This window comes from Dipodomys merriami, unplaced genomic scaffold (assembly GCF_024711535.1).
Source record: "Dipodomys merriami isolate MVZ:Mamm:240054 unplaced genomic scaffold, mDipMer1.0.p SCAF_49, whole genome shotgun sequence".
NCBI classification, from domain to species: Eukaryota; Metazoa; Chordata; class Mammalia; order Rodentia; family Heteromyidae; genus Dipodomys; species Dipodomys merriami.
In genome coordinates this window covers 11,009,261-11,036,854 of record NW_027206057.1, presented here as the reverse complement: position 1 = coordinate 11,036,854, position 27,594 = coordinate 11,009,261, and the positions used below count along the sequence as shown (strand labels likewise).

Sequence of the window (27,594 nt, the reverse complement as noted above, 5' to 3'; positions counted from 1 at the left end):
GTTTTGTTCATGGCGTTCCTGTACTTTGGTTAGGACTCAGGGCCTAGACACTCCCTGAATGTTTTTGCTTAAGGCTAGCACTATACTGCTTGAGCCACAACTTCACGCAAGTTCAGTGTTTAATTGGAGATAAGAGTCTCAGGGCCTTCTGTTCCTGGGCTGGCTTCAAAATTTGACCTCATCTCAGCCTCCGGAGTAACTAGGATTAAATAAATAGGTGTGAGCCACCTCTCAGGACACTCCTTAAGTATTGAGGAAGACAGTGGGTTCAAAATCAGGGTCAACACTTCCCTTAGCATTACTTTCTTTGGGAGGTCTCCTTTTCTTTTGAGGTTCTGAACAAACACTTCCCCCACCCCCTTATGGGTACCTTTGCCCTAATATCCAGTACCTGGCTTTCTCCTGAGCTTGTTTCATGACTTCCTCCAGAGCCAGCTTTGCTTCCTCTTCCTTTTGCCTTCTCTCCTCAGCCTCTAGCAGAGCCTTCTCTTCTGCTTCCAGTTTCCACAACTGGTATTCCAGTCGTTCTTCTTCAGCCATTTCCATCAGTTGTTTCTGTTCTTCTGCTAACTGCATTTCCAATTCCTTCTGCCTCTGCTTCTCTGCCTCTACAGAATAGAAAGGGGAGTGTGATTAGCAGGGTGTGTTAATGGTCCACTTTGGAAATGTGTGGTTCCTAGGGACTCAGAAATTCTGCTTTATCACAGGCTGCCAGATCCTCTGTAGGGGATTTTCAGTCCCCGAAGGTGTCCTGAAACCATTCAGGAGTAAGAATTTAGGAGGCAACAGCTGAGCTAAAAGGGAAAAGGGATTACTGAGTTGGCAGTGGGACCCTAGAGTCATTACCACAAGTTCTTTTTCTCCCTATTTTAGGTTACAGCAATTCACCATAGTCACATGTAATAATCACTTGGAAAAAAAATCAGCTTATACATTTAGAGTGCTTCATTCACGAATGCCTAGGATAGATACAAATGTACACCCACAGTTAAATATTTCTGCCCCAGACAGAGGTGCACACGAAGAACTCCGAAGAATCCCTTACCAGCCTTCTCAGCTTGCTCCTGCTGCTTTTTTTGTTGCATTTCTTGCAGCTTCCTCCGAAACTCCTCTTGCTGTTGCCGGGCCCTCTCCTGGGCCGCTTGCAACTGGAGCCATTGCTTTCTCTCCTCTTCCTGCTGCTGCTTCTGTGCTTCTTCCAGTCTCTGTTTCTGCAGGCTGAGAAAAAAAGAGGCCGGGAAATGACAAAAAGCACTAGACAAGCCTACAGGTAGTGTGAGTGCTCCCCAGGAGGGCTTTAGTAGCTTCCAGGCCAGCATCCAGCTGCTCATCATAAAAGGTTTTTCCAGTGGAAGCCAGGATTGAAATACTGGGAGGTCAGAACTATAAACCTAAGAGTTCCAGTACACAGCTCCCCTCGAGTTCTCAGAGCTTCACTTTCCATTACAAAATAGAATTTGAAACTCCTGCCTCAAGGTTGTAGAGATTAGAATCAAAACCTGTGGAAGGACCTAAAGCAAAGCAGACTGCTGCAGAACATCTAAGAATGCTTATTGTACTGAATCTCAAAGCCTTTCCTAGATGACCTTTCAGCAACTATCTTGAGTATCTTCCCAGGTCTGGAGTGGGTCTTATCTCTGGTCTAGGCTGTTCATAGATTCCCCTGGGGAACGTGAACAAGCCCTGGAGGGAGATCGGTCCCCAGCCTTTTCCAGTCTGCTGCTTAATAGACTTACCGGATCTCTTCTGCTCGTTTCTGCTGCTCCAGCTCCAGCTCCTCTTTCATCTTCTCTGCTCTCTCCATCTGCTCCTGCTGTAGCTTTCTTACCTCTTCTTGTTCCCTTCTCTTCCTTTCCACCTTCAGCCGCCTCAACTCAGCCCTCTCTGCTCGAAGTCTGTTCCTGGAAACCTTTTCCTGCTCCTTAGCTACAAGGGCCTAAGAGCAGAATGTTTTTAGTGGGAGGAAGCTGTAACACAGTCTTGTCTCTTTTAAGGGGGGGCAATCTCAGCTAATTAGATTATCCGATCACTCTATTAATCTAATTATTTAGCATAATTAGATAACCGAATCCACTTGGGTGACAAACTATTGTTACTACTTGCCTGGACAGTGGGGTCCTGTTGACTTGGACTCAGGTCTCACGTGCTTTGGGATTTAGAGATGCCAACTTAATTTCCCTGATACTGTTTTCCTCCCAGAGCTATTACCTGGGTTCACTGAAATAATGAAGGTGACAAATAGTTTTCAAACTAGGCTGTGGTGGCTCACACCTGTAATCCTAGCTACTCAGGAGACTGAGATCTGAGGATTATAGTTTGAAGCCAGCTTAGGCAGGAAAGTCCATGAGACTCTTATTTCCAATTAATTATAAGAAAACCAGAAATGGAGCTATAGATCAAAGTGGTAGAGCACTAGCCTTGAGCAGAAAAGCTAAGGGACAGTGCCTAGACCAAGCTCCATGACTGGAAAACAAACATATTGGAGGTTCCACAGTTTAACCCTAGCTATCTTTGAAATTATCCAAGGCAAAAAAAAGGGTGGGGGGGAGGTAGGGACAGTGCTCCTCCCAGACCAATTAAATATCTTTAAGTGGAGGACTGCCTTAAAAAAAAAAAAAAAAGAGCCAAGTGCCTGTGGCTCACCCCTGTAATCATAACTACTCATGAGGCTAAGATCTGAGGATTGCAGTTCAAAGCCAGCCTGGGCAAGAAGGTCCTTGAGACTCTTTATCTCCAATAAACCATCAGAAAACCGGAAGTGGTGGGGTGGGCCAAGGCTTGAGTTGAAGAGCTGAGGGACAGCGCCAGGCCCAGAGTTCAAGCCCCATGACGGACAGGGAAAAAAAAAGCTAACTTGAAGCCAGGGCTAGAAAATACTGTGACCAAAGCAGGACCATTTTTCAGAGGCAGTCTTAGGTATGGAGGGGTCAGATTCACATTTTAATTCTAGCAACCCACCATTTTTTTTCACTGACATCATGTTGTAGCTTTCTTTGTCTTTGTAATGCTTCCTCCTCACTGATAAGTCTCTAAGGAGAGACTTGAGAGGTAACTTTTTCTTTTTTTTACTTTTAGTTTTTGGTTCGGTTGTGGGGCCTGAACTCTGGGCCTGAGCGCTGTCCCTCAGCTCTTCAGCTCAAGGCTAGCACTCTACCACTTGAGCCACATCGCCACTTCCGGCTTTTTTCTAATGTGGTGCTGAGGAATCGAACCCAGGGCCTCGAGCATGCAAGGCAAGCACTCTACCACTGAGCCACCTTCCCAGCCCCGAGAGGTAACTTTTTCCCTGGGACTCTACCCCAGCCCAGATGGAAATTTCAAGCTTTTAAGTTTTTGTAGAAGCAGCAGAGTACTGTGGAGTGACAATAAATTTAAGAAATTCTGATGATCTAGCAGACATAAAGTGCCAACCGATTAAAATTTCCATCAGTTGTGCAAAATTCCGTAATCTGGATAGTAGAGAGGGTTTGCAGACTATAAAGGAAAAAGCTTCCTGAAATCTCTTCTGGAAAATGATGTACTATAAAATAAGTAGTCTATACTTTAGAATAGTGATAAGAACTTTGAATTTGAAGTTTGTTGGCTCAACCACTCAATAGTTTGTGTAATATCTGTCTAAGCTTTTAACTCGGCTTTAATTTCCAGGTTTGTAAGCTGAAGCTTGTTATAATAGACTAACAAATGTGGTTTGAAAGGTTAAATGAGATTTAGCTTCATATATTAAATGTAGATATAACTTACAGGATTTTAACTATAGCTGTGTGTGTGTTTGTAGTATGTAAATATACTTTTGGGGGGCTGGGAAGATGGCTCAGTGGTAGAGTGCTTGCCTCACATGCATGAGGCCCTGAGTTCAATTGCTCAACACCACATAAGCAGAAAAAACCAGAAGTGGCGCTGTGGCTCAAGTGGTAGAGTGATAGCCTTGAGCTGAAGAGCTAAGGGACAGCGCCCAGGCCCAGAGTTCAGTCCCTAGGACCAACAAAAAGATAAAAAATAGGGCTGGGAAGGTGGCTCAGTGGTAGAGCGCTTGCCTTGCATGCATGAGGCCCTGGGTTTGGTTCATCAGCACCACATAAGCAAAAAGAAAAAAGCCGGAAGTGGCGCTGTGGTTCAAGTGGTAGAGCGCTAGCCTTGAGCTGAAGAGCTGAGGGAGAGCGCCCAGGCCCAGAGTTCAGGCACCACGACTGGACACCCCCCCCAAAAAAAAAGATATAAAAAAATATAAATAAAATAAAATATACTTTTTGGGTATAAGCCCTCCAATACAGTTCAGCTCATGCATCTCCCTGGGCTGTGTCAAGTCCTCTCTAGAAATGGTCTATCAGTATAGTATTCTTTTTGGTTAATTGCAGAGAATTTCTAGAGTAATTTCCCTTATACCTGCTTTTTTTTTTGTTTGTTGTTGTTCCTTCTATTTAAATCTCCACATTGCCCCTAAAACAAATCAACTTTTACATAAAACACTTTTTTTTTCCCGATCCAGGAACTCGGCCTGGGTGCTATCCCTACGCTCCTTTTTTCTCAAGGCTAGCACTCTACTACCATTTGAGCTACAGCACTACGTCTGTCTTCTTCTGTGATAAATTGGAGAGAGATAGTCTCACAGACTTTCCTGCCCAGGCTGGCTTTGAACTGAGATCCTCAGATCTCAGCCTCCTGAGTAGCTAGGATTACAGGCGTGGGCCATCATTCCCAGCATATAAAACTTTTTTTTTTTTTTTTGCTAGTCCTCAAGGCCTGGGCACTGTCCTCCTTTTGTTCAGGCTAGCACTCTATCACTTTGAGCCACAGCACCACTTTTGGCTTTTTTGTTTGTTTGTTTGTTTATGTGGTACTAAGGAATCGAACTCAGGGCTTCATGATGCTAGACAACCACTCTACCACTAAGTCGCATTCCCAGCCCACATAAAACACTTTCTTTTTGTTTTGTTTCGTTTTTTTGTCAGTGGTAGGGACTGAACTCTTGGCCTGGGCACTGTCCCTCAGTTCTTCAGCTCAAGGCTTGAGCCCTACCACTTGAGCCACGGTGCTACTTCCTGCTTTTTCTGCTTATGAGGTGCTTGAGGAATCGAACTCAGGGCCTCATTCATGGGAGGCAAGCACTCTCCCACTGAGCCAACTTCTCACTCCCTCACATAAAACACTTTCTAAAGCAGATGTATGTGCATGAACTGCCTTTGCTTTAACTGTGTACCAACAGAAAAGCAGATTCCAAAAGGGGAAATTTCTATAGCTTTTGGGAGGCCAGGAGATGAGCTCTAGGCCAAGTCAATGTTATGTGATTGTTTCTGATGGCCAGTGTCCATGAGGTCCACCCCTGTCTGATGAGACCTGTACCTGGCAAAAATGGCTGTGGTACCTACCTCAGTTCTTTGGGAGGGGTTGGTACTGCCCATTATTTTGGGTCTAGCAGAATGCCCTTTTCTTTGAGCTTATCTGGCTTCTCTATAGGGTCTGAAGCCACCAAAGTAGAACAAATCAGATTGTTATACAGTGGAGTTCTTTTAGAACTTCTTTTTAGCATTTTAGATAAGTAAGGACCAAACTCCCTTGAACCAAGATGAGAGACAATGTTGCCCCTACCTTTGACAGGTCTTCAGGGATTTTCTCTTCTTCATATTCCATGTTGTTAGTAACAGTCACAGGCTGAGTGGATGAGGATCTTCTGTCTATAGAAACTTGTGTCTCCTGGACATCATACTGTGGAGAAAACCAAGGGTCTGCTTCTGTAATAGAGTGTGAACGGATGAAGCGTCTCTCAGGGGTGCCCTTGGCTTCTCTGAGTGGGCCCCCAGGTCCACTCAGCTCTGCTGATAACGCCACATTCCTTTTCTTTTGTGTCCTTTGCCTTTTGGCTCCAGGTTTTTTTCCTTTGGGAATTGCCTGTAGTTCCTTGGCAGCCTTAGAGTTCTTTGGTTTTTCTGGGGGAAAACAATTGGGGGCAGAGGTATAAATGAATTAGGAAATAGGATCTCTCGTCCTTTTAGTCACTTTTTTAGCGTTATCGTCCACAGGAAGAAGGTGCAAATTCCGGAGCCCTAGCTCTAGAACCTGAGTCTGTTGTGACAACATTTTGAGAATAGTACTAAGACTATCCATTGAGACACTACTTTATTCCTATTTGAATCAACTATCATTCAGCAGTATTGCTATTCAAAAAGTATTTCTGGGCTTAGGGATGTAGTTTAATGGGAGAACATGTGCTCAGTAGCATGTGGAGACCCTTGGTTCAATCTTACCCTGACCGCTAGTAGGGTGGTACTTCTCTCTCCAGGCATATCTGGAAAGCCCTGCCCTGAGCATTTGACTTGCAGACTTGCAGTTCTGATGAGGTTTACTACCCTGCAGACTTCCTCAGTTTTTTTTTTTTAATTTTATTTTGTTGTAAAGGTGATATACAGAAGGGTTACAGTAACATAAAAAAGGTAAGGAGTACATTTCTTGTCAAACTTGTTATTCCCTCCCTTGTTTTTCTCCCACTAACCACCCCCCTTCCCCTGCCCCATGACTCCCCCCCCCCCCAGTTCTTTTTTTAAGGGTATAACATTTGCTTTTCTTAGCTTGGCCAATGTCATGAGCTACACAAATGTAAACTTAGCAAGAGTTTAATAATAAAAACCTCAAGAATAGGTGTGTCCTATGTTGTCCTTCCAACAGCAAGGATGGGCATAAGTTTTTGTTTTTGTGTTTTTGCCAATCCTGGAGCTTGACCTCAGGGCATGGGCACTGTTCCTAAGCTGCTTTTGCTTGAGGCTAGCACTCTACCACTTGACTCACAGTGCCACTTCTGGCTTTTTCTGTTTATGTGATACTGAGGAATTGAACCCAGGCTTCATGCATGCTAGACAAGCACTCTACCACTAAGCCACATTCCCAGCCCCTCTTCCTAGCTTTCCAAGGAAGCAAACATGCACAAAATTGTAGAGGATTTTTCAACTCAGCTCTGAAAAACTGAAAAAGATAACTATACCATCCCTTTTCATAAGGGTGGAACAGGAAATAAACAGGCAAGTGAACATTGCAATACAAACCAGCCATGACAGTTTTGGGTCTAAAGCTAGACCCCAAAGTACAGTAGATCTGGAAGGATGTGCCCTTTAGTATGGCCTCTGTGGTGAGTTCAGCTACATCCTCTGACAATTCCCCCAAACTGGGTCTTGACCAACCACATTTATTTCCCTCATAATTGTGACATCTGATGAGCATCTGATTGTCACCTCTGATGTCTCTACCGCCTCTATGTCTCCAAATAATGTGTCATCACTGAACCTGAGCACATCTTCCAACTAGAACTGAACCCAGTGCTCCAATTGTGTTTTGTGGGCTAAACACCCCCTATCTAAAATGCCTGGAAGCAGAAGTATTTCAGAGTTGGGTCTGACTTTGAAATATTTACATATACATAATGAGCTATTTGGGAGAATCCAAGGCCCAGGAAATTCGGTTATGCTTCATATACTCCTGATACACATAGCCTGAAGGTAAATTTATACAGTATTTTCAGTGTGCCTGAATTTTGACAAACTGTAACATGAGTTCAGGTGTGGAATTCACTTGTGGTATTTTTTGCTGTTCAAACAGTTTCAGATTTGGGGACGTTGTGGATTTTGGATTTGCATATGAGGGATCTCAATCTGTAGTTATAAATTGTTGGAGGCTGAAGATAGTGTGACAGGGAATCAATGCTTTCCTATTGACTGAATGCATCTCTTTACTACCTGTTTGACATGCCAGTTGTTCATGCTTTCTCAGCCCAGCTGCTACATGAATAGGATGGCAACACCCTCTTCCCAAGGGCTTCATGAGTTCACACATTCAGACCTCCTAATGCTGAGGCTATGTAGTTTTGGAGGATGTTATTATTTAGACCCCCCCAAACCTGGGTCTCCTCTATGCCTGCGCAGTAAGACACTGCCTTAACTTGGAAGTTGAGGAGACTAGACAGATAGTTTGTCCCCTAGAATCTGTGCTAATTCTTGATACTGCCTCCTAGCCCTGACAGGGGCCTTCTGGGTGGTTCTCTTGGTTTTGCTTTCATTCTCTTTAGGAGTACTAGGGTGGGAACTTAGAGTCTTGCCTTTGCTTGGTAGATGCTTTACTACTGAGCCATGCCTTCAATCCCTTGTTGGTTGTAAGGTTTGAAGTCAGGGCCTGGGCATTGTCCCTGAACCTTTGTGCTCAAGGCTAGCACTCTACCAACTGTGAGCCACAACCCCACTTCCTAGTTTTCTGGTGGTTAGTTGGAGATAAGAGTCTCATGGACTTTCCTGCCTGGGCTGGCTTTGAACTGCAAACCTCAGATCTCAGCCTCCTGAGCAGCTAGATTACAGGTATAAGCCACTGGCAACTAGCTCTTTTTTTTTTTTTGTCGGTCGTGGGGCTTGAACTCTGGGCCTGGGAGCTGTCCCTCAGCTCTTCAGCTCAAGGCGAGCGCTCTACCACTTGAGCTACAGCGCCACTTCCGGTTTTCTGGTGGTTTATTGGAGATAGGAGTCTCACGGTCTCTCCTGCCCGGGCTGGCTTTGAACCGCGATCCTCAGATCTCAGCCTCCTGAGTAGCTAGGATTACAGGTGTGAGCCACCAGCGCCCGGCTAGCTCTTTTTTTTTTAACGTGAAGTTTTGGTTTTTGTCTAGGCCAGCCTGGACTGCAGTCCTCCTGTTTGAACTCCTATTCTCATGTAGCTGGGATGACAGGTATGAGCCACCATGCCCAACTTGAAAACACTCTCTTACCCACAGCTACCTTTGCTGCCCTGGAGACCTTTTCTTCTATCTCTTTGTTGGATGCTTTGTTCTTCTCTGTCTTGATTCTTTTTTTCTCCTTGGCCTTGTTGATCAACTCCCTCTCCTAAAGGTGGAAAATTAAGGAAAAGGGACTATAACATGTAGAAAAAACCCCGCAAAAACCTATCAAAGAAAGATTCTGTTGAATAAGGTGACAGAGACTTCTAATGGGATGTGTTTGGGGTGTGGATGAAGCAGTAGAATGAGTTTCAGAGAATCTGGAGGTAGTTAGGAGAGTCAAAGGCCAAGCCTTCTATTTTAAATGGCTAGGGAGTAATATCATAGGAGAAAAGAGAAAGAAAACACACCCACTTCCTTTTTTTTGATGCTAAATCACAGACTACTGAGCTGGATCAAAGTGAAACAGTTTTCACCTTTGGTAGGTTGGTCCAACTGTTTTCTATCAAAACCAGCTTTATTCTCTTCTGCATCATTGCTAACTTGTAGGAAGTCTCAGGGAAGTGACCACAGCCATAGTTGTCTTCACCTTTCCCCAGGGCTGTGAGAGCATGGTGGTTCCTCCTGAGAGTGGGGCCATAGTCACCCACTCAGTACTTGTAGAAATTGAAAGTGGTCTCTATCTTTTAGGAGGATGCAGTACAATGCTGAGGTGCAGGGCTTGGTGAGCAGCTAGACTTCAACAACTACCTGTCCCTTCGTCAGGTGCTCCAGTAGAGTGAGCAACCTAAACACCGATGCATAGTAACCCCAGCAGGATCTATGTGGAGCTTCTGGATCAAGCCAATGAATGTGTGCACTTACAGGACTGATGGTACCTGGTGCCTGCTGGTTGAACAATCGTGGTACAGTCTTCCCTTCTCTTACTCTTGGAAGAAGAACTGTGTCCATAATGTCCAACTTCTCTGGTGGCTCAAGCCCAGGTTCTGGCAGTCCTCTGTGTGTATGGTGTCCACCATTGTCTCTGCCCCTTTTAAAACAGCAAAGCAAAAGAACCTCATCAAAGAGCAAAGTGTGGGTGGAGGGAAGAGAGCAAGTGACCAGATGTCCACTTCATCTGTTCTCTGCTGAACCCTTGTGTTTGACAAATGTAACTTCTTTTCTTGGCACATCCCAGGGTCAGGAAGAGTATAGAGCGCTCTTTACTTTTTTTTTTTTTTGGTCGGTCGTGGGGCTTGAACTCTGGGCCTGCGCGCTGTCCCTCAGCTCTTCAGCTCAAGGCGAGCACTCTTACCACTTGAGCCACAGCGCCATTTCCAGTTTCTGCTGTTTAATTCGAGATAAGAGTCTCATTGACTTTCCTGCCTGAGCTGGCTTTGAACTGTGATCCTCAGATCTCAGCCTCCGGAGTAGCTAAGATTACAGGCGCAAGCATTTTGTTCCCAGCTTGCACTTTACTTTTTTTTTTTTTTTTTAGGTCCGGTCGTGGGGCCTGAACTCTGGGCCTGGGCGCTGTCCCTCAGCTCTTCAGCTGTAGACTAGCGCTCTGCCACTTAAGCCTCAGCCCCACTTCCGGCTTTTTCTTTTTATGTGGTGCTGAAGAATTGAACCCAGGGCCTCATGCATACAAGGCAAGCACTCTACCACTGAGCCACCTTCCCAGCCCTGCACTTTACTTTTGAAGTTGCTTCAAAGTAAATCCTAAAACTAATTCACAGAGCTAGGGGGAGGGGGGATGGATGTGTTATCATTTACCTCTTTATAGTTATGTACTTTTAGACCTTTAGTTGAATGAGGCGAGATTTTTGTCATTCAAATTTCTTCCATCAAAGCCAGGAACAGTTGCTCACACCTATAATCCTAGCTACTCAGGAGGTCTGAGGATGGCAATTGAAAGCCAACCAGAGCTGGGAAAGTCAGTGAGACTCTTATCTCCAATTAATCACCAAAAAAGCCAGAAGTGGAGATGTGGCTCAAGCCTTGAGCTGAAAGAAACTCAGGAGTAGCGCCTAGGACCTGAGTTCAAATCCTAGGACTGGTACAACTACACAAAGAAATCTCTTCCATCAAATTTCAATTTTCAGTATGAGGTGAGAGAGACTTAGAAAGCAGTTACTTAGAAAGTAACTATCAGTTTGTTCTTTTACCAACTCTGAGCTTCCTTCCTCCCTCTCTTCTTCCCTCTCTATCTACCCTATAGGGGCTTGAATTCAGGGCATCAAAATTACTTAGATTGCTTGCTCAGCATGCCCCCAGCCATAGCTTTTTTCTGTTTTTTGTTTTGTTTTGTTTTGTTTGTTTTGGTGGTCATGAGGCTTGAACTTAGGGCTTTGGCACTGGCCTGAGCTCTTTTTTTTTTGTTATTGTTTGTTTAAGGCTAGTGGTCTACCACTTTGAGCCACAGCTCCACTTCCAGTTTTCTCGTGGTTAATTGGGGACTTTTCTGCCCTGACTGGCTTTAAACTGTGATCCTCAGATCTCAGCCTTCTCTGTAGCTAGGATTTTTGGCATGAGCCACCCGCACCTGGCTTTTCTGGTTATTATGAGATGGAATCTCACAGATTTATTTTATTTTATTTTTGCTTAATTAGCTTTGAACTGTGATCCTCTAGATCTTAGGTTCTTGTGTAGCCAAGAGTAGAAGCATGTACCACCAATGCCTGGCTTGCTCCTTTGAGACAGGGTTTCAGTTTAACTCCCAGTCTGGTTCCAATTCACCACCCTCCTTACTCTGCCTCTCAGATGGTGGTGACCATGCTTGGCTTGAGTTTTATTTATTTATTTATTTATTTTTCTTTTGGTTGTGGGGATTGAACTCTAGGCTTGGGCGCTGTCTGTCAGCTCTTCAGCTCAAGGTTAGCGCTCTACCACTGGAACCACAGCACCACTTCCAGCTTTTTCTGCATATGTGGTGCTGAGGAATTGAACCTAGGGCCCTCATGCATGCAAGGCAAGCACTCTACCGCTGAGTCACCTTCCGAGCCTTCTAACAATAATTTTTTAAAGAATAAAACTCAAGGGATTGGGAAGGTGGCTCAGTGGTAGAGTGCTTGCCATGCATGTATGAGGCCCTGGGTTCGATTCTTCAGCACCACATAAACAGAGAAAGCCGGAAGTGGTGCTGTGACTCAAGTAGTAGAGCGCTAGCCTTGAGCTGAAGAGCTGAGGAACAATGCCCAGACCCAGAGTTGATAACTGACCAAAAAAAGAAAAAAGTCATTATTAGCATGCATTAATAAAATAATTGACTATGAAAATGGAGCTGATTCCATCCATGTGTCTAGTGTTCTTTGTTATTTATTTATTTATTTAGTCAGTTGTGGGACTAGAACTCTGGGCTTGGGCACTGTCCCTCAGCATTTCAGCTCAAGGCAAGCTCTCTACCACTTTAGCCACAACACCACTTCCAGTTTTCTGAGTGGTTTATTGGAGATAAGAATCTCACGACTTTCCTGTCCAGGCTGGCTTTGAACCTCCATCCTCAGATCTCAACCTCTTGAGTAGCTAGAATTACAGGCGTGAGCCACTGGTGCCCTGAGTGTCTAGTGTTCTTTGAACAAATGGATTCCTTCAACATCCTAGTTTTGTTCTTGCTCAGATTCAGCCACTACTGTGGCAGTTTTGTATGAAGAGCTGTCACTGATTTGTTCCCTATGGGTAGAGAGAGTGGATGTGTCTTGGAATAACAGCAGAGATACTATTCGCTGTGGTGTACAAGGCTTGGTTCAGCGCATTTTCTCTTTTTTGCTAAGTCAGGATATTGTGCTGTGCTAGCACAGGGCCTTGCTGTGGAGATTTGAGAAATACATCTTGAATGAGGTAAATGGAATTTCCTCTAAGTATATGAGTCTTTAAATCATTCAGTGTCACTTTATAAAAACTCACAGAAGTCTCCTTTAGAATTTAGTGCTAGGAGGGGCTGGGAAGGTGGCTCAGTGGTAGAGCACTTGCCTTGCATGCTTGAGGCCCTGGGTTCGATTCCTCAGCACCACATAAGCAAAAAGAAAAAAGTGGCACTGTGGCTCAAGTAGTAGAGCACTAGCCTTGAGCTGAAGAGCTGAGGGACAGCGCCCAGGCCCAGAGTCCAGGACCCACGACTGGACCCCCCCCCCAAAAAAAAATTTAGTGCTAGGAAAACCTTTTCCCTGAGGAGCAGGTATGCTGTAAATAATTACCATGGACCTGGTCAAATCACCTTTTTTTTCTCTCATTTATATTTAGAAATTTCTGTATCAAAGTTTATATTTGGTCACAATAACTATAATGACTTGGGGGATATTTGGTTTTTTTTTTTTATTATGAAAATACTGTATATGGGGCTGGGAAGGTGGCTCAGTGGTACAGTGCTTGCCTTGCATGCATGAGGCCTTGGGTTCGATTCCTCAGCACCACATAAGCAAAAAGAAAAAAGCCTCAAGTGGCGCTGTGGCTCAAGTGGTAGAGCGCTAGCCTTGAGCTGAAGAGCTGAGGGACAGCGCCCAGGCCCAGAGTTCAGGCCCCATGACCGGACCCAAAAAAAAAAAAAGAAAAAAAAAAGAAAAAGAAAAACGAAAGAAAATACTGTATAGAGGGGTTACAATTACATGGGTAAGATAATGAGTACATTTCTTATCAAGCATTGTAGCCTCCTCCTTTGTTTCCCCTTCCCACTTGGGAGATATTTGTTAAGCCTCCAGATTAAAAAAGTTCTTCAGTGATAAAAAAGTTCTTGGGGCTGGGAAGGTAGCTCAGTGGTAGAGCGCTTGCCTTGCAAGCATGAGGCCCTGGGTTCGATTCCTCAGCACCACATAAACAGAAAAAGCTGGAAGTGGCACTGTGGCTCCAGTGGTAGAGTGCTAGCCTTGAGCTGAAGAGCTGAGGGACAGTGCCCAGACCCAGAGTTCAGGCCCCATGACCGGCAAAAGAAAAAAAAAAAAAAAAAAAAAAGTTCTTCAGCGAATTTTGTCTTTTTAGATGGCAGGTAGTACTGTTCAAATATGTAACAGGAAAAGATAAGGCATAAAAACGTAAAAATGGGGCTGAGAATGTGGCTTAATGATAGAGTACTTGCCTAGCATGTATGAAGCCCTGGGTTTGATTCCTCAGTACCACATAAACAGAAAAAGCCAGAGGTGGTGCTGTGGCTCAAATGGTAGAGGGCTAGCTAGCCTTGAGCAAAAGAAGCTCAGGGACAGTACCCAGGCCCTGAGTTCAAGCTCCAGGACTGGCAAAAAGAAAAAAAAAAAAAGTAAAAGTAGAATTCTTTCAGTTATTTAAACACTTTTCTCTGTTTATTGCTGGTAAACACAAAACATTTTTGACCCAGGAGGAGAGCTGTTACACCCCTGGGCAGGTGGAGCTGGTTCTTCTTACCCAGCCTCACAGTGGTCATGACAGGCTATAGTTCAGATGGAGGCTCACATGACTACCCCAGCTGCCATGAACAAGAAGGACTCTGCTCAAATGACCGGAGTGTCTGGCTGAGCTACTGGACAACGAGCTGACAGCAAGCACGCAGGGAGTACGCAGGAGGTGCTTCATTTACGTCACACTTGTACTGGTGTTACAATCATAGGATTTCACCCAGAGCTTCATCCAGCATCTTGGTAGATTTCAGATACATAGACAAATGGAAAAGGCTGCTTTCATGGCAGCTTTTAGACTTTACTCGCCACCCATCTGACTAACGTGTGTTCTTCCCCAGGAATCTGTTTCTTTTAATTTCAGCTATGAGCCCAGACCACTCAGAAGAAAACAGACACCAAGGGCTGGGAAGGTGGCTCAGTGGTAGAGCGTTTGCCTTGCATACATGAAGCCCTGGGTTCGATTCCTCAGCACCACATAAGCAGAAAAAAAAAAAAAGGCCGGAAAAGTGGCGCTGTGGCTCAAGTGGTAGAGCACTCACCTTGAGCTGAAGAGCTGAGGGACAGTGCCCAGGCCCAGAGTTCAGGCCCTACAACCGGACCCCCCCACCAAAAAAAAAAAAAGTAAAAGAAAAAGAAAACAGACACCAAATTAATTGAAAGTAAAGAAAAAATACAAAAACCCAGACAAGTTGGGTACCAGTGGCTCAAGCCTGTAAGTTCAAAGCCAGCCTGGGCAGGAAAGTCCCTGAGATTCTTATCTCTAATTAACCAATAGAAAACTGTAAGTGGTTCTGTGGCTGAAGTGTTAGAGTGCTCGCCTTGACTGAAGAGCTCTGGGACAGTGCCTAGGGCCAGAGGTCCAGCCCCATGACCACCATCACCAACAACAAAAAAGTAGAAAAATCCGTGTCACCATAATTTTGAACACTTACCTATTTTTTACAGTGTCTGCCAAGGGGTCCTGGATGGGCTCAGCCTGGGAAGCACTAAGAGGCTGAAAGGTCACACTCATTGTCTCTGGGTCTGCGGAAACAAACAGCATCTTCCATCAGCAAAGCACATAAGCAGCTGTCCTGGGGAGATTTCAGACTTGCTGAAGTGTCTATCTGGTAAGTAGTCCACTGTGCATAAGATGCCCTAGGAAATAAGAAAATGCTACAAAAGCCAGTGTTGGCACAGGCACCTGACTAAAATTAAAGTTACTATGAAAACATTGTTTGGAGGGCTGGGAAGGTAGCTCAGTGGTAGAGCGCTTGCCTTGCATGCATGAGGCCCTGGATTCAATTCCTCAGCACCATATATGCAGAAAAAAAAAAGCCAGAAGTGGTGCTGTGGCTCAAGTGGTAGGGCACTAGTCTTGAGCTGAAGAGCTGAGGGACAGTGCCCAGGCCCAGAGTTCAGGCCCATGACCGGACCCAAAAAAACCAAACCAAAACAAAAACATTGTTTGGAGCTGGGCACCAGTGGCTCATACCTGTAATCCTAGCTACTCAGGAGGCTGAGATCTGAGGATCTCGGTTCAAAGCCTGCCCGGGCAGGAAACTCCATGAGACTTATCTCTAATAAACCACTAGAAAACCGGAAGTGGTACTGTGGTTCAAGTGGTAGAGCACTTGCCTTGAGCGGTGGACAGCACCCAAGCTCAAAGTTCAAGCCCTACAACTGACAAACAAAACAAAACAAAAAAACATTGTTTGGGAAAGTGATATCACAGTAAGAATCAAAATTCAGAAAACGACTCTTGACTTTGATCAAGAACCTCAGTCCTTGGAACTTATCCTATGAAAATAATGCGAAAAGAGCTGGGAAGGTGGCTCAGTGGTAGAGTGCTTGCCTTGCATGCATAAGGCCCTGGGTTCCATTCCTCAGCACCACATAAGCAGAAAAAGCCGGAAGTGGTTCTATGTCTTTAGTGGTCTAGCGCTAGTCTTGAGCTGAAGAGCTGAGGGCCAATGCCCAGAAAGAAAATAATGCGAAAGAAGAAACAACCTTTTTGTTACAAGTTAGTTAATGCATTATTGTTCATAATGAAAATTTAGAAAGAGCTTAACAAAAAAGATGTGGGAAGTAATTTATGATGTATTACTTCGATGTTAAAAATTATGCTTAAAAAGAGAAATACGTCCCCTATGATCCAGCAATCCCACTTTTGGGCATTTACCCAAATGTTTACAAACAAGACCACACTAAAGCTACCAGCACAACTATGTTTATTGCAGCATTATTTACCATAGCTAAGATATGGAACCAACCTAGATGCCCCTCAGTAGATGAATGGATCAAGAAAATGTGGTATATATACACAATGGAATTCTATGCCTCCATCAGAAAGAATGACATTTCCCCATTTGTTAGGAAATGGAAAGGCTTGGAAAAAATTATATTAAGTGAAGTAAGCCAGGCCTAAAGAAACATAGGTCCCATGGTTTCCCTTATTTGCAATATCTAGTATAGGTATGAGTAAAGCGGAAAAGGTCAGATAATGTGATGTTAGGAAAACGAACCCTTAAATATGTATTTTAATGTTTTCGTTTCTTTCATGCATGTGTTTCTAACGCATTTATAAGATTATTTCTTTGTTGCTTTGTATGTCCCTCCCCTACAGTGTAACCCCCGCTTTCACTATATTTGATGTCAGTATAACATGTGGAGGAGATGGGGACAAACAAGTCGTTTAAGGATTCAGGTGGACCTGTTGCAACAATGAGAAGTACAAAATGTCATGTCAAAACCAGCTTTACAATGTCGGTGGGGGGGGGGAGGGGGGTATGATTGGGTGGGGGGGAGGGGGGAGGCTGGGAAGGGAGGTGAAGGGTAAACAAAGGAGGAGGCTGCAATGCTTGGTAAGAAATGTACGCATTATCCTGCCCATGTAATTGTAACCCCTCTGTACAGTATGTTCTCAAATAAAATAAAATGAAATTAAAAAAAAAAAAAGAGAAATACGCAGTGTGGAAAGTATAATGACAAAATAGATTAAAGAAAAGTGTATTAGAACTCAATTAAGTCTCAATGGATAAAGATCAAAAGAGAAGCTGGTTACTGGTTGCTAATACCTCTAAACCTAGTGATTCAGGAGTCTGTATGAGGATTGTGGTTTGAAGCCAGCCCAGGCAGGAAAGTCTGTGAGACTCTCATCTCAAGGACCACTCAGAAAAAGCTGGAAGTAATGCTGTGGTTTAAGTGGTAGAGTGCTAGCTTTGAGCAAAAGATGCTCAAGGATAAGCACCAGGCCCGGAGTTAAAGCACCAAGACTGAACCAAAAAAAAAGAATGTTGGCTTGTGATATGGCTCAGTGGCATGGGCTGGAACCTAGCACTACCAACACACAAAACTGAAATGTCATCCTATGACGAGACGTTATGTATGCCATATAGCAGCTGTAATGCTACAGTTAATCTATTTTTCAGTGTTCAGTCAGTCATGCCTTGCTCCCCCCACTCCCCATATCCAGGGCCTCTTGACAAGTTGGCAAAGGTTACTTTTGCCATTCCCAGACATTCAGGGTGGCATTCACTCCAGGTATGGAAGGGGACCAAGATGTACAATATGGTTAAGAAAACTGTAAGTCTTGGGGCTGGGAAGGTGGCTCAGTGGTAGAGCGCTTACCTTGCATGCCTGAGGCCCTGGGTTCAATTCCTCAGTACCACATAAGCAAAAAGAAAAAAAGCCGGAAGTGGCACTGTGGCTCAAGTGGTACAGTGCTAGCCTTGAGCTGAAGAGCTGAGGGACAGTGTTCAGGCTCCATGACCGGACCAAAAAAACAAAACAAAACAAAAAAACAGCAATAACAAAAGAAAAACTAAGTCTGTTTAGGGCTGTAGGGAGTTTATTTTACTTTAGATAATATGTAACATTAACAGAGAAGAGGATCTGGGTATATCCATGAAAAGAAGAATTTGGGGTGGCTTCTTGTTTTTTCTTTTGTCAGTCATAGGGCTTGAACTCAGGGCTTGGGACTGTCTCTGAGCTTTTTTGATCAAGGCTAGTGCTCCACCACTTTGATCCACAGTGCCACTTCCTGTTTTCTGGGGGTTAATTGGAGATAAGAATCTCAGGGACTTTTCTGCCTGAGTTGGCTTTGAACTGGGATTCTCAGATCTCAGCCTCCTGAGTAATTAGGATTACAGGCTTGAGCCACCAGCACCTGGCCAGGGTTTCTTACTTTAACCTTTCGCACTCAGGAAACAACAACAAAAACAACTTAAAGACTTTCATTTCTCTTCACAGTTACTTGAAACTTGAGTGTGGGACAAATACGACCAGCAGGGGGAGCCTTTGTATTGACCAATAGCTGAAATTCTACATTGGTATAATTTCACCATTTTGATTAGAATTGGGGTGTGCACTAGAACAGGGTTATTACAGGCCTGAGCCACTGACACCCGTCTAGGGTTATTTCTTTTAATCAAACAACCCATTCTTAGGCAGTATTGGAACAAACTAAGACAGAACTTTGAATGACAATTTATGACTATAAATATAAAAAATTAAATATGCAGCATATAAGAAAAATACTGGGGCTGGGAAGGTGGCTCAGTAAAAGAGTGCTTGTCTTGCATGCATGGCCCTAGGTTCGATTGCTCAGCACCACATAAGCAGAAAATGCTTATGGCGCTGTGGCTTAAGTGGTAGGGTGCTAGCCTTGAGCTCAAGAGCTGAGGGATAGCACCCAGGCCCAGAGTTCAGGCCCCACAACCGGAAAAAAAAAAAAAGAAAAATACTGTGTAATCATTACTTATGGGATTGAACAAACTGTCACATTTGATTGACATTTCTTCTTCTTCTTCTTTTTTTTTTTGGTCGGTTGTAGGGCTTGAACTCTGGGCCTGGGCGCTGTCCCTGCACTCTCCAGTTCAAGGCCAGCACTCTACCACTTGAGCCACAGTGCCACTTCCGGTTTTCTAGTGGTTTATTGCAGATCAGAGTCTCACGGGGAAGGTGGCTCACTGGTAGAACTCTTGCCTTGCATGCCTGAGGCCCTGGGTTCGATTCCTCAGCACCACATAAGCAAAAAGAAAAAAGCCGGAAGTGGCGCTGGACTCAAGTGGTAGAGCGCTAGCCTTGAGCTGAAGAGCTGAGGGACAGCGCCCAGGCCCAGACACCCCCCTCCCCCCAAAAAAAAAGAGTCTCACGGACTTTCCTGCCTGGGCTGGCTTTGAACCATGATCCTCAGATCTCAGCCTCCTGAGTAGCTACGATTACAGGCGTGAGCCACCGGCACCAGGCTCTGTGAGACAATTATCTCCAATAAACCACTAGAAAACCGGAAGTGGCACTGTGGCTCAAGTGGTAGATCACTAGCCTTGAGCTGAAGAGCACAGGGACAGTGCCCAAGCCCAGAGTTCAAGCCCCACGAACGACCAAAAAAAAAAAAAAATTGTAGCACTTTGGTCATTTCACACAGAACTATGGCTTTTTTTTTTTTTTTTTTTTTTTTTGGATTGTGGGGCTTGAACTTTGGGCCTGGGCACTGTCCTTGCACTCTTCAGCTCAAGGAGAGTGCTCTACTGCTTGAGCCACAGCACCACTTCTGGCTTTCTGTGGTTTTATTGGAGATAAGAGTCTCACGGGACTTTCCTGCCCAGGCTGGCTTTGAACTGTGATCCTCAGATCTCAAGCTCCTGAGTAGCTAGGATTACAGGCATGAGCCACCAGCACCCTGCTAGTACTATGGCTTTTGTATTCTCCTAAGTTCACCTGCTAGAAACTTAATTTCCAATGCAGTGTTGCCAGGTGAAGCCTAATGCTGTTATGTAAGGATTATGAGAGTAGTTTGTACTCTATCCTTCTACATATAAGGATCCAAGATTTGTTCTCCCTTTCCCTTCTGCCATGTGAAGAAGCAGTAAGAAGATGCACATCAGATGCTAGCATCTTGATCTTGGGCTTTCCAGACTTCAGAATTATAAGAACAAATTCTTGTTCTTTATAAGTTACCCAGTATCAGGGATTCTGTTGTAGTAGAACAAAACAGATTAAGACACACACTCTCACTTCCTTCATTCCATTTGCAGAGGTTTTCTTTTTAAATCAGTCTTCATACATATTTTTTACATATTTATCAAATTTAAATGTACTATGAAGTGCATTGGTACATTTTGTGTTACTTATACAAAGTACGTGAGACTGGGATACTTATAAAGGAAACAGGTCGGGGCTGGGAAGGTGGCTCAGTGGTAGAGCGCTTGCCTTGCATGCATGAGGCCCTGGGTTCGGTTCCTCAGCACCAAATAAGCAAAAAGAAAAAATCTGGAAGTGGTGCTGTGGCTCAAGTGGTAGAGCGCTAGCCTTGAGCTGAAGAGCTGAGGGACAGCTCCCAGGCCCAGAGTTCAAGCCCCACGACTGGACCCAAAAAAAGAAAAGAAAAGAAAGGAAACAGGTCTATCTTAATATCTAGTTCCAAAATCCAAGCCTATTGTATTGGCAAGTGCTCAGCTTCTGGAGAGAGCCTCAGTGCAAAAAAGCAAGCAGGCACTTGTGGAAGAGAGAGCAGGATCATATGGCAAGGGAGAAAGCCAGCTATAACCTGCTATTGTGATAACTAGCCCACTTTTGAGGGGACTTCCTGAATCCTCTCATGAGAGTTCCGTCCTCGTTTTTTCATTTCTTCTTCCTTTCCTTCTTCCTTCCTTCCTTCCTTCCTTCCTTTTCTTCCTTCCCTCCCTCCCTCCCTCTTTCTTTCTTTTTTTCTTTCTTTCTTTCTTTTCTTTCTTTCCCTCCCTTCCTTCCTTCCTTGCTTTCTTTCTTTTTCTTTCTCTCTCTCTCTCCCTCTCTCTCTCTCTTCTTTCTTTCCTTCTTCCTTCTCCATCTTTCCTTTTTTGTGTCCTGGGGCTTGAATTTAAGGCTTGGGTATTGTCCCTGACCTTTTGTACTCTACCATTTGAACCACAGCTCTACTTCTGGATTGTTTTTTTTTTGTTGTTTTTTTTGGTAGTTTATAGAGATAGAGTCTTGCAGACTTTCTTGCTCAGGCCAAGTGAAGTACGGAACCCTGCTTCTGATCTCACACTCTACCACTGAGCCCCAGCCCGAAGTCTCCCCTTGAACCTCTAGGTATGAGTTATATAAGCAGCTTTTCAAATATTAGGCCATCTTTGAATTCCTGTGATAAATTTAACTTGGTCATGATGTATTTTTTTAAGTGGAAGCTTAAGGATTTGATTAGTTAATGTTCTATTTAGTTTTGCATGTTTGATTGTGAGATTAGTCTATAATTTTTCCTTTTTTAAACAAAATATGAGGGGTTGGGAAGGTGGCTCAGTGGTAGAGCGCTTGCCTTGCATGCATGAGGCCCTGGGTTCGATTCCTCAGCACCACATAAGCAAAAAGAAAAAAGCTGGAAATGGCGCTGTGGCTCAAGTGGTAGAACGCTAGCTAGCCTTGAGCTGAAGAGCTGAGGGACAGTGCCCAGACCCAGAGTTCAGGCCCCACGACTGGACCCAAAAAACAAAAAAACCCCAAAAAACCAAAATATGATTCTTGTTTCTGATTTCTGCTGCTTTCTTTCTTTCTTTCTTTCTTTCTTTCTTTCTTTCTTTCTTTCTTTCTTTCTTTCTTTCTTTCGACAGATTTGGGTTACATGTTAGAAACATATTGTCTTTTTTTTCTGGCGAAGATACTTTATTTCTCATAAAAATATAATTGTACAATGCTCTTCAGGAAAATAAAAATCCTTCAATGCCCCAAATACCATGTGGCTTAATTGTCGTCGTCCTTTCGAGAACTAAAGAGGTAATTGATATCACGCAGCTGATTTGTGAAATACAGCACTTATGTTTTTAAGTTTTATTTGCCTTTAACTAGAGGTTAAGTCCAGTTTAAACCTATACTTTCTGTAATTAGCCAAATCAAATCTATCATAATTCAAAGATGATAGGATAAAATAAAACGCTAACTGGTGATGCTAAGTTTAATTAGTTGGCAAACAGTGATAGCTGTGATTTAGACAGAAGAGAGAGATTTCTGACTTCACCTGGGCCCTACGCCCTGGCCCAGCCTAGAGGGCTGCATTCCCTGCTGGTCCATGCTGGGGAGCCGATGCTGAAATTCTGGCAGGTCTCTGGGATGCACATCATGCCTCCCCACTTCACTGCCTTTCTCTATGGGACGGGATGGGGGCTGTGCTCAGTGGTGGTCAGCCCCAGTGGACAAGCATGGGCACCCCCTCACATGCCCTGCACAGACAGAGGAAGGGAGAAGCAGGGAGGGGAAGGAGGGAGGGAAGGAAGAAGGGGAAGGGTGAAGGGGGAGGCAGGGCCCATGGCTTCGATCAAAGGGAGCACATGCTTCCAGGCTGCCAAAGTGCGCGGCCAGCACCGTTCCCATGGCAATCGGAACTCCTTTTTCAAGCCCAGGAGAGTTGGTCTGATCAGGTCCAAAATACCAAGTGGAAAAAGTCAAATAAATCATGCACCAGGCACAGGGACCACCAGATAGGGGCTCCTCCACGCTCACTTTGGAATGTTTGCTTTGAAAGGACTCCGGGCTAAATCCAGCACAGAGGAACAAGAACAGACCACAGTTGACCAGTGGACAATCGGAAGCCGCGTTTAAATCAGCAGCCGCAGCCTTGAGCGCGGTCAGCCATCTCCATTCTGTCTCCAGCACGGCCAGGAATTGCTGGCGGCATCTGCCTTGCTGGTCTTGCCGAGCCTGCTGGTGCTCTGCTGAGATTTGCTCTGCTCTTCTGCAGTGAGCAGGGCCTTGATCTCAGAAGGGATTTTTCCTTGGTCCATGGCCACGCACCACTGTGTGTACACGTCCAGCTCCTCTCCGAGGGCACTTAGGGCCCGCTCTCGGCTGGACACCAGCTCCTCCAGGTATTGGTATCTGAGCTTCTGCCGGTCAGGGCACTCCCGGGCACTCTGCCGGCTCCTCTCCAGTTGGGCTTTCAGGTCAGTTTTGGCTGGCTTCCGGCCCGGCTTGCCTGGCTTCTTCACTTTGCCACCTACCACCTTGCTGTCGTCCATGGCCACGGGCCTCCGCCCGCCCGGGCGCCGCCGAGGAGGAGATGAGGTTCGCTGCTCCTCCCTGGCCCGCCACCTCCGCTGTCCTCCGGCCCAGAGGCCGCCTCCAGACCGGCGAAGCGGACGCCGGGGGCCGCGAACGCCCCCGCGGTGGGGCCGCTGCCTCCGCAGCTCGCCCCATGGTGGCCTCAGGATCCACATTGTCTTTTCTGGAGCATGAAAAAACAATTCAGAATCAAGGGTAACAGCTGTGTTGTTCCAGAGACTTTCTTGGGGTTTCCACAATAGGCTGAGGGGGAGTGAGGATGTTCTTGATGTTCCCTGGCCCCATTCTCTCCCATTATGGAGAACTCTGCGATCTTTTCTGGAAGGAAAAACAAAGCATTGCCGAGGTGTAGGTCATGTCAGAGCTAACAACTTTTTTAGAACTGCCAGTGGGCAGCAGGGACTTTGGCCTGGTGCCACAGGAGCCTGGCCGAAGCAAGGAGCTTGTGGCTGCTGTTCCTTTCAGGCTCCAAGTTCTGTGGGCAGCTCCTTCTGCCCCTGAGCGTGGACTTCCTGCCTTGCCACAGCTTTAGAAGCTTTTCACTTGCACAGGTAGGACAGGCATTGTCCTCTTTCCTTCCGAGGCACTAACTTCCAAGAATCATCCCCAAGGAAAGGCCTTTAAAACAGAACCAGACAGAACTGGATACCCACAAAGACTGGGCAGATACTTTGGTTACTTTGGTTTTAATAATCAAAATAATTATTGATTTGTGTGCCATATTTTCTTTCATTCATAATATAAAGAATTTCCAAGTTGGGTGCTCGTGGCTCAAGCCTGTAATCCTAGCTACTCAGGAGGTCTGAGATCTGAGAATCATGCTTCAAAGTCTGCCCAAGCAGGAAAGTCTGTGAGACTCTTTTTTTTTTCCTTGATCATTAATTTTTAATGAGAAGTAATTCAATATAATGTGCTTTTCAACTAAACTGCTTTTTTTTTTTTGGGTCCAGTCCTGGGCCTGAACTCTGGGCCTGGGCGCTGTACCTCAGCTCTTCAGCTCAAGGCTAGCACTCTACCATTTGAGCCACAGTGCCACTTCCGGCTTTTTTCTTTTTGCTTATGTGGTGCTGAGGAATCGAACCCAGGACCTCATGCATGCAGGGCAAGCGCTCTACCACTGAGCCACCTTCCCAGCCCTCAACTAAACTGCTTTTTATAAATATCTGTGAGACTCTTATCTCCAGAAAACTAGAGATGGTGCTGTGGCTTAAAGTAGAGTGCTAGCTTTGAGCAAAAATCACCCAGACCCAGTGTTCAAGCCCTATGAATAACAACAACAAAAAAGAACAAAAAAGAAAAAGAAAAGACAAAAAGAATTTTATGCATTGGCCCTTTTGTGTATTTGATCTTCTTATAAAATAACCAATATTTTCAAATCTCAAAAACTTCCTTATATTATCTTATATTTGCTTGAACCAATGAAAATGAAACTAAAATGAAAATGAAATGAAAACTAATGAAAAAAATTTCCAGGGATTCTGAACGAACTCCAAGATTCATATTCAGACTAGCTTGATAAAAATACTGCCATAATTTTGACGTGACTTCTGAACTTTGTTGTGATTTCCTAATCAGAACACATAGATGTCAACTCAACATAACTTCTCAGGAGTTGTAATGAAGGATTAAAGTACTTGAGGCAGTGACCACTTGTTGCCTGTTTAAACCTAAGATCAGCAAATTCTGTTTAGCAGAGCAACATGTGGTGGTCCAAACACCTGGTTGGTTGATTGCCTTTATAAGCCCTGCAAATGTTTAGCTCAGGGCTCTCCTCCTAGGCTGTGCTGTGTTGGAGTCTAGGATGTGTAGGACAAGGCCCAAGCTGCAGCCCGTCTAAATAAAACCTTAAAACAGCTGTAAAGTCTGACTCTTGGTGGTCTTCTTGGTGGGAGTCCTGCGACTTGGGCATAACATATTAGTGGGGGCTCGCCCGGGATCCCTCCAAAGACCCGCCCCCCCCCCAGACCTCAGACTCCAAAAGTAAAACAGTGCTGTCTTTGTTAATTTGTCTTGTCCTGTCGTTGTCTGTTTGTACTTTCATTTTCCTTTGTGAGGACGGCCGCTCAGATTCGTATTGTGTAAAGGGTTGTCGAAGCGGACGCACTTGCACAACAACCCTGGAGGGACGTCCCAGATCCTCTTGTGTGTGTGTGTGTGGGGGGGTCCTTGGAACCCTGTCGTATGAATTGTGGGGCGGGGGTCCTTGGAACCCCGCCGTGAGAATTGTGGGGCATAGGTCAGTTCGGTGTTGGGCCGGAACTGACCAAGAGGCCCTCCTAACCGAGGCCCAACTTGCCCACTGTGGGTCTGCTCCTTCTGCTGTGGGGGCGTGGGTCGGTGTGGAACCCCACTGTGACAGGAGTCAGTGGACCAATTTGGGAGATCTCTACTTCTTAACTGTCAGGCCTGTGTGTGTTTTGTTTGTACTGTTTGTTTTTTTGGACTGTACTGATGGGTCTGGAAACCATGGGCAACACTCCATCTAGCCCCCTAGACTTACAAAAAGAAACTAAGAAAGAGGAAAAGAAATTGTACCCCCTGGTTTTTCAGGGGGATAACTTGGAAGAAGAAATGTTTCCTCCCCCATACTCCCCTTCCCAGGTTCCTTTTGCAGAACCTGAGAATGATCAAGAGGAGGAGGGAGCTATAGAACCAGCAGCCAAACCCTCGGCACCTGCCCTTAAACTTTCTGAGGGGCCAGTCACTCGCCTACGCCGTGGGATCAACCCCCATTCTAATGCAGCTGTTTTTCCCTTATGCTTCGTAGGTCCTGTGGATGCGGATGGTCAACAGCAACTCCTATGCAACAGGGGCTGGGAAGGTGGCTCAGTGGTAGAGCGCTTGCCTTGAATGCATGAGGCCCTGGGTTCGATTCCTCAGCATCACATAAGCAAAAAAGAAAAAAGCCGGAAGTGGCGCTGTGGCTCAAGTGGTAGAGCACTAGCCTTGAGCTGAAGAGCTGAGGGACAGTGCCCAGGCCCAGAGTTCAGGCCCCACAACTGGACCCAAAAAAACAAAAACCAAAAAAAAAAAAAAGAAAGAAAGAAATTTTAAGCCTCATCTGGACCTTATGGGAACCAGCAAATATTGCCATTATGCACTGCCCTGGCCATCAAAAGGTAAATAACTTGGCCAATCAGGCAGCTAAGGAGGCAGCCCTCCAGCCCAGAGTGGAAGTACTGACTCCAGGGCCACGAGCTTTGCCTCCTGAGCCTCAGTACTCCCAAGAAGACTTGGCGTGGATCAAGAAAATTCCCATGGCCTATAAATCCCCGGACAGAGAAGGAAATAAAGACTGGTGGAAAACTGGTGAGGGGAAACTTATCTTGCCACAAAGATTGGACAAGGGGATTCTTAAGAGAATCCATCGGGTCTCTCACATGGGAACCTGAAGAATGCAGGACTTGCTCTAACACTCAAAGTAAAAATTAGGCAAGGAATCAACACATTGAGGACATTGTTAAAAATTGTAAAGCCTGTCAGCTCACCAATGCCCCCAATCAACTGGTTACAAAAGGAGCTCGCCTCCGTGGAGATAGGCCAGGTATGTATTGGGAAGTAGACTTCACAGAAATAAAAACTGGAAAATTTGGATATAAATATTTGCTAGTTTTTGTAGATACCCCACAAAGCATGAGACCGCGAATGTCGTGGCTAAGAAGATCCTGGAAGAAATCCTACCCAGGTATGGCTTCCCATCCACCATCAGGTCGGACAATGGACCGGCCTTCGTCTCAAAAGTAAGTCAGGGAATAGCCATAGCACTGGGGACGGATTGGACCCCAGAGTTCAGGGCAGGTAGAAACAATGAATTGGACTCTAAAAGAGACCTTAACTACATTGGCTTTGGAGACTGGCGCAGATTGGGTATCGCTTCTTCCTTTTGCCCAGTTTAGAGTAAGAAATTCACCCTATCAGCTTGGCTTTAATTGCTTGCTGATTTGGATGATACTGAATTTCTGTGTAAGCTTATTTACAGCTAGTGAATAAGAGTATGTGGTCTCAACTAAAAGCGTATGATTCTGCTTCTATTCCTACCCCCCCATTCGTTTAAACCAGGGGACTGGGTGTTTGTTTGAAAGCACAACTTGAGATCTCTGGAACCATGGTGGAAGGGACCTTACATTGGTGCTACTGGCTACACCCACTGCGCTTAAGGTGGACGGCATTGCTGCTTGGATCCACTGCTCCCACGCCAGACGGGCTGACCCCTTTGCCCTGGACGACTGTGGGGAAACATGGGAAGTCTCCAAGCATCCTACCCAACCACTCCGCGTACACCTCAAGAAAAGAAAAATGGACTGATTGTTATTGGTATTGTTGTTTATGGCTAAGGTCAGAGGGACTAGAAGAACCTGTTCAAGATCAAGAGCTGTTGGAGTTTAGTTTGGGGCTGGAGCCACAAGATTGTGTCTGAGGACCATAAGTCAAGGAGGGGAATGGAGGGTTAAAGTACTCGAGGCAGTGACCACTTGTTGCTTGTTTAAACCTAAGATCAGCAAATTCTGTCTAGCAGCAACACGTGGTGGTCCAAACACCTGGTTGGTT

At 45.2% G+C, this 27,594-nt stretch overlaps 1 protein-coding gene and 1 pseudogene across 3 annotated transcripts in view; both read right to left on the bottom strand.

Moving 5' to 3' along the window:
• Kiaa2012 (KIAA2012 ortholog) overlaps positions 1–27,594 on the bottom strand; it is a 116,966-nt gene that overhangs the window by 1,376 nt on the left and 87,996 nt on the right. For 2 of the 3 annotated variants that reach the window (XM_069995836.1, XM_069995837.1), the window contains exons 15-21: positions 14,964–15,054; positions 9,551–9,716; positions 8,738–8,852; positions 5,587–5,924; positions 1,737–1,936; positions 1,046–1,218; positions 392–608 (exon numbers count right to left, since the gene is read on the bottom strand). In XM_069995836.1, coding sequence (XP_069851937.1) covers positions 392–608; positions 1,046–1,218; positions 1,737–1,936; positions 5,587–5,924; positions 8,738–8,852; positions 9,551–9,716; positions 14,964–15,054 — 1,300 coding nt within the window. The remainder of the gene's footprint in view (positions 1–391; positions 609–1,045; positions 1,219–1,736; positions 1,937–5,586; positions 5,925–8,737; positions 8,853–9,550; positions 9,717–14,963; positions 15,055–27,594) is intronic. The other variant, XM_069995838.1, reaches the window with a different exon arrangement.
• Positions 22,614–23,058, bottom strand: LOC138809279 (cAMP-responsive element-binding protein-like 2 pseudogene; annotated as a pseudogene).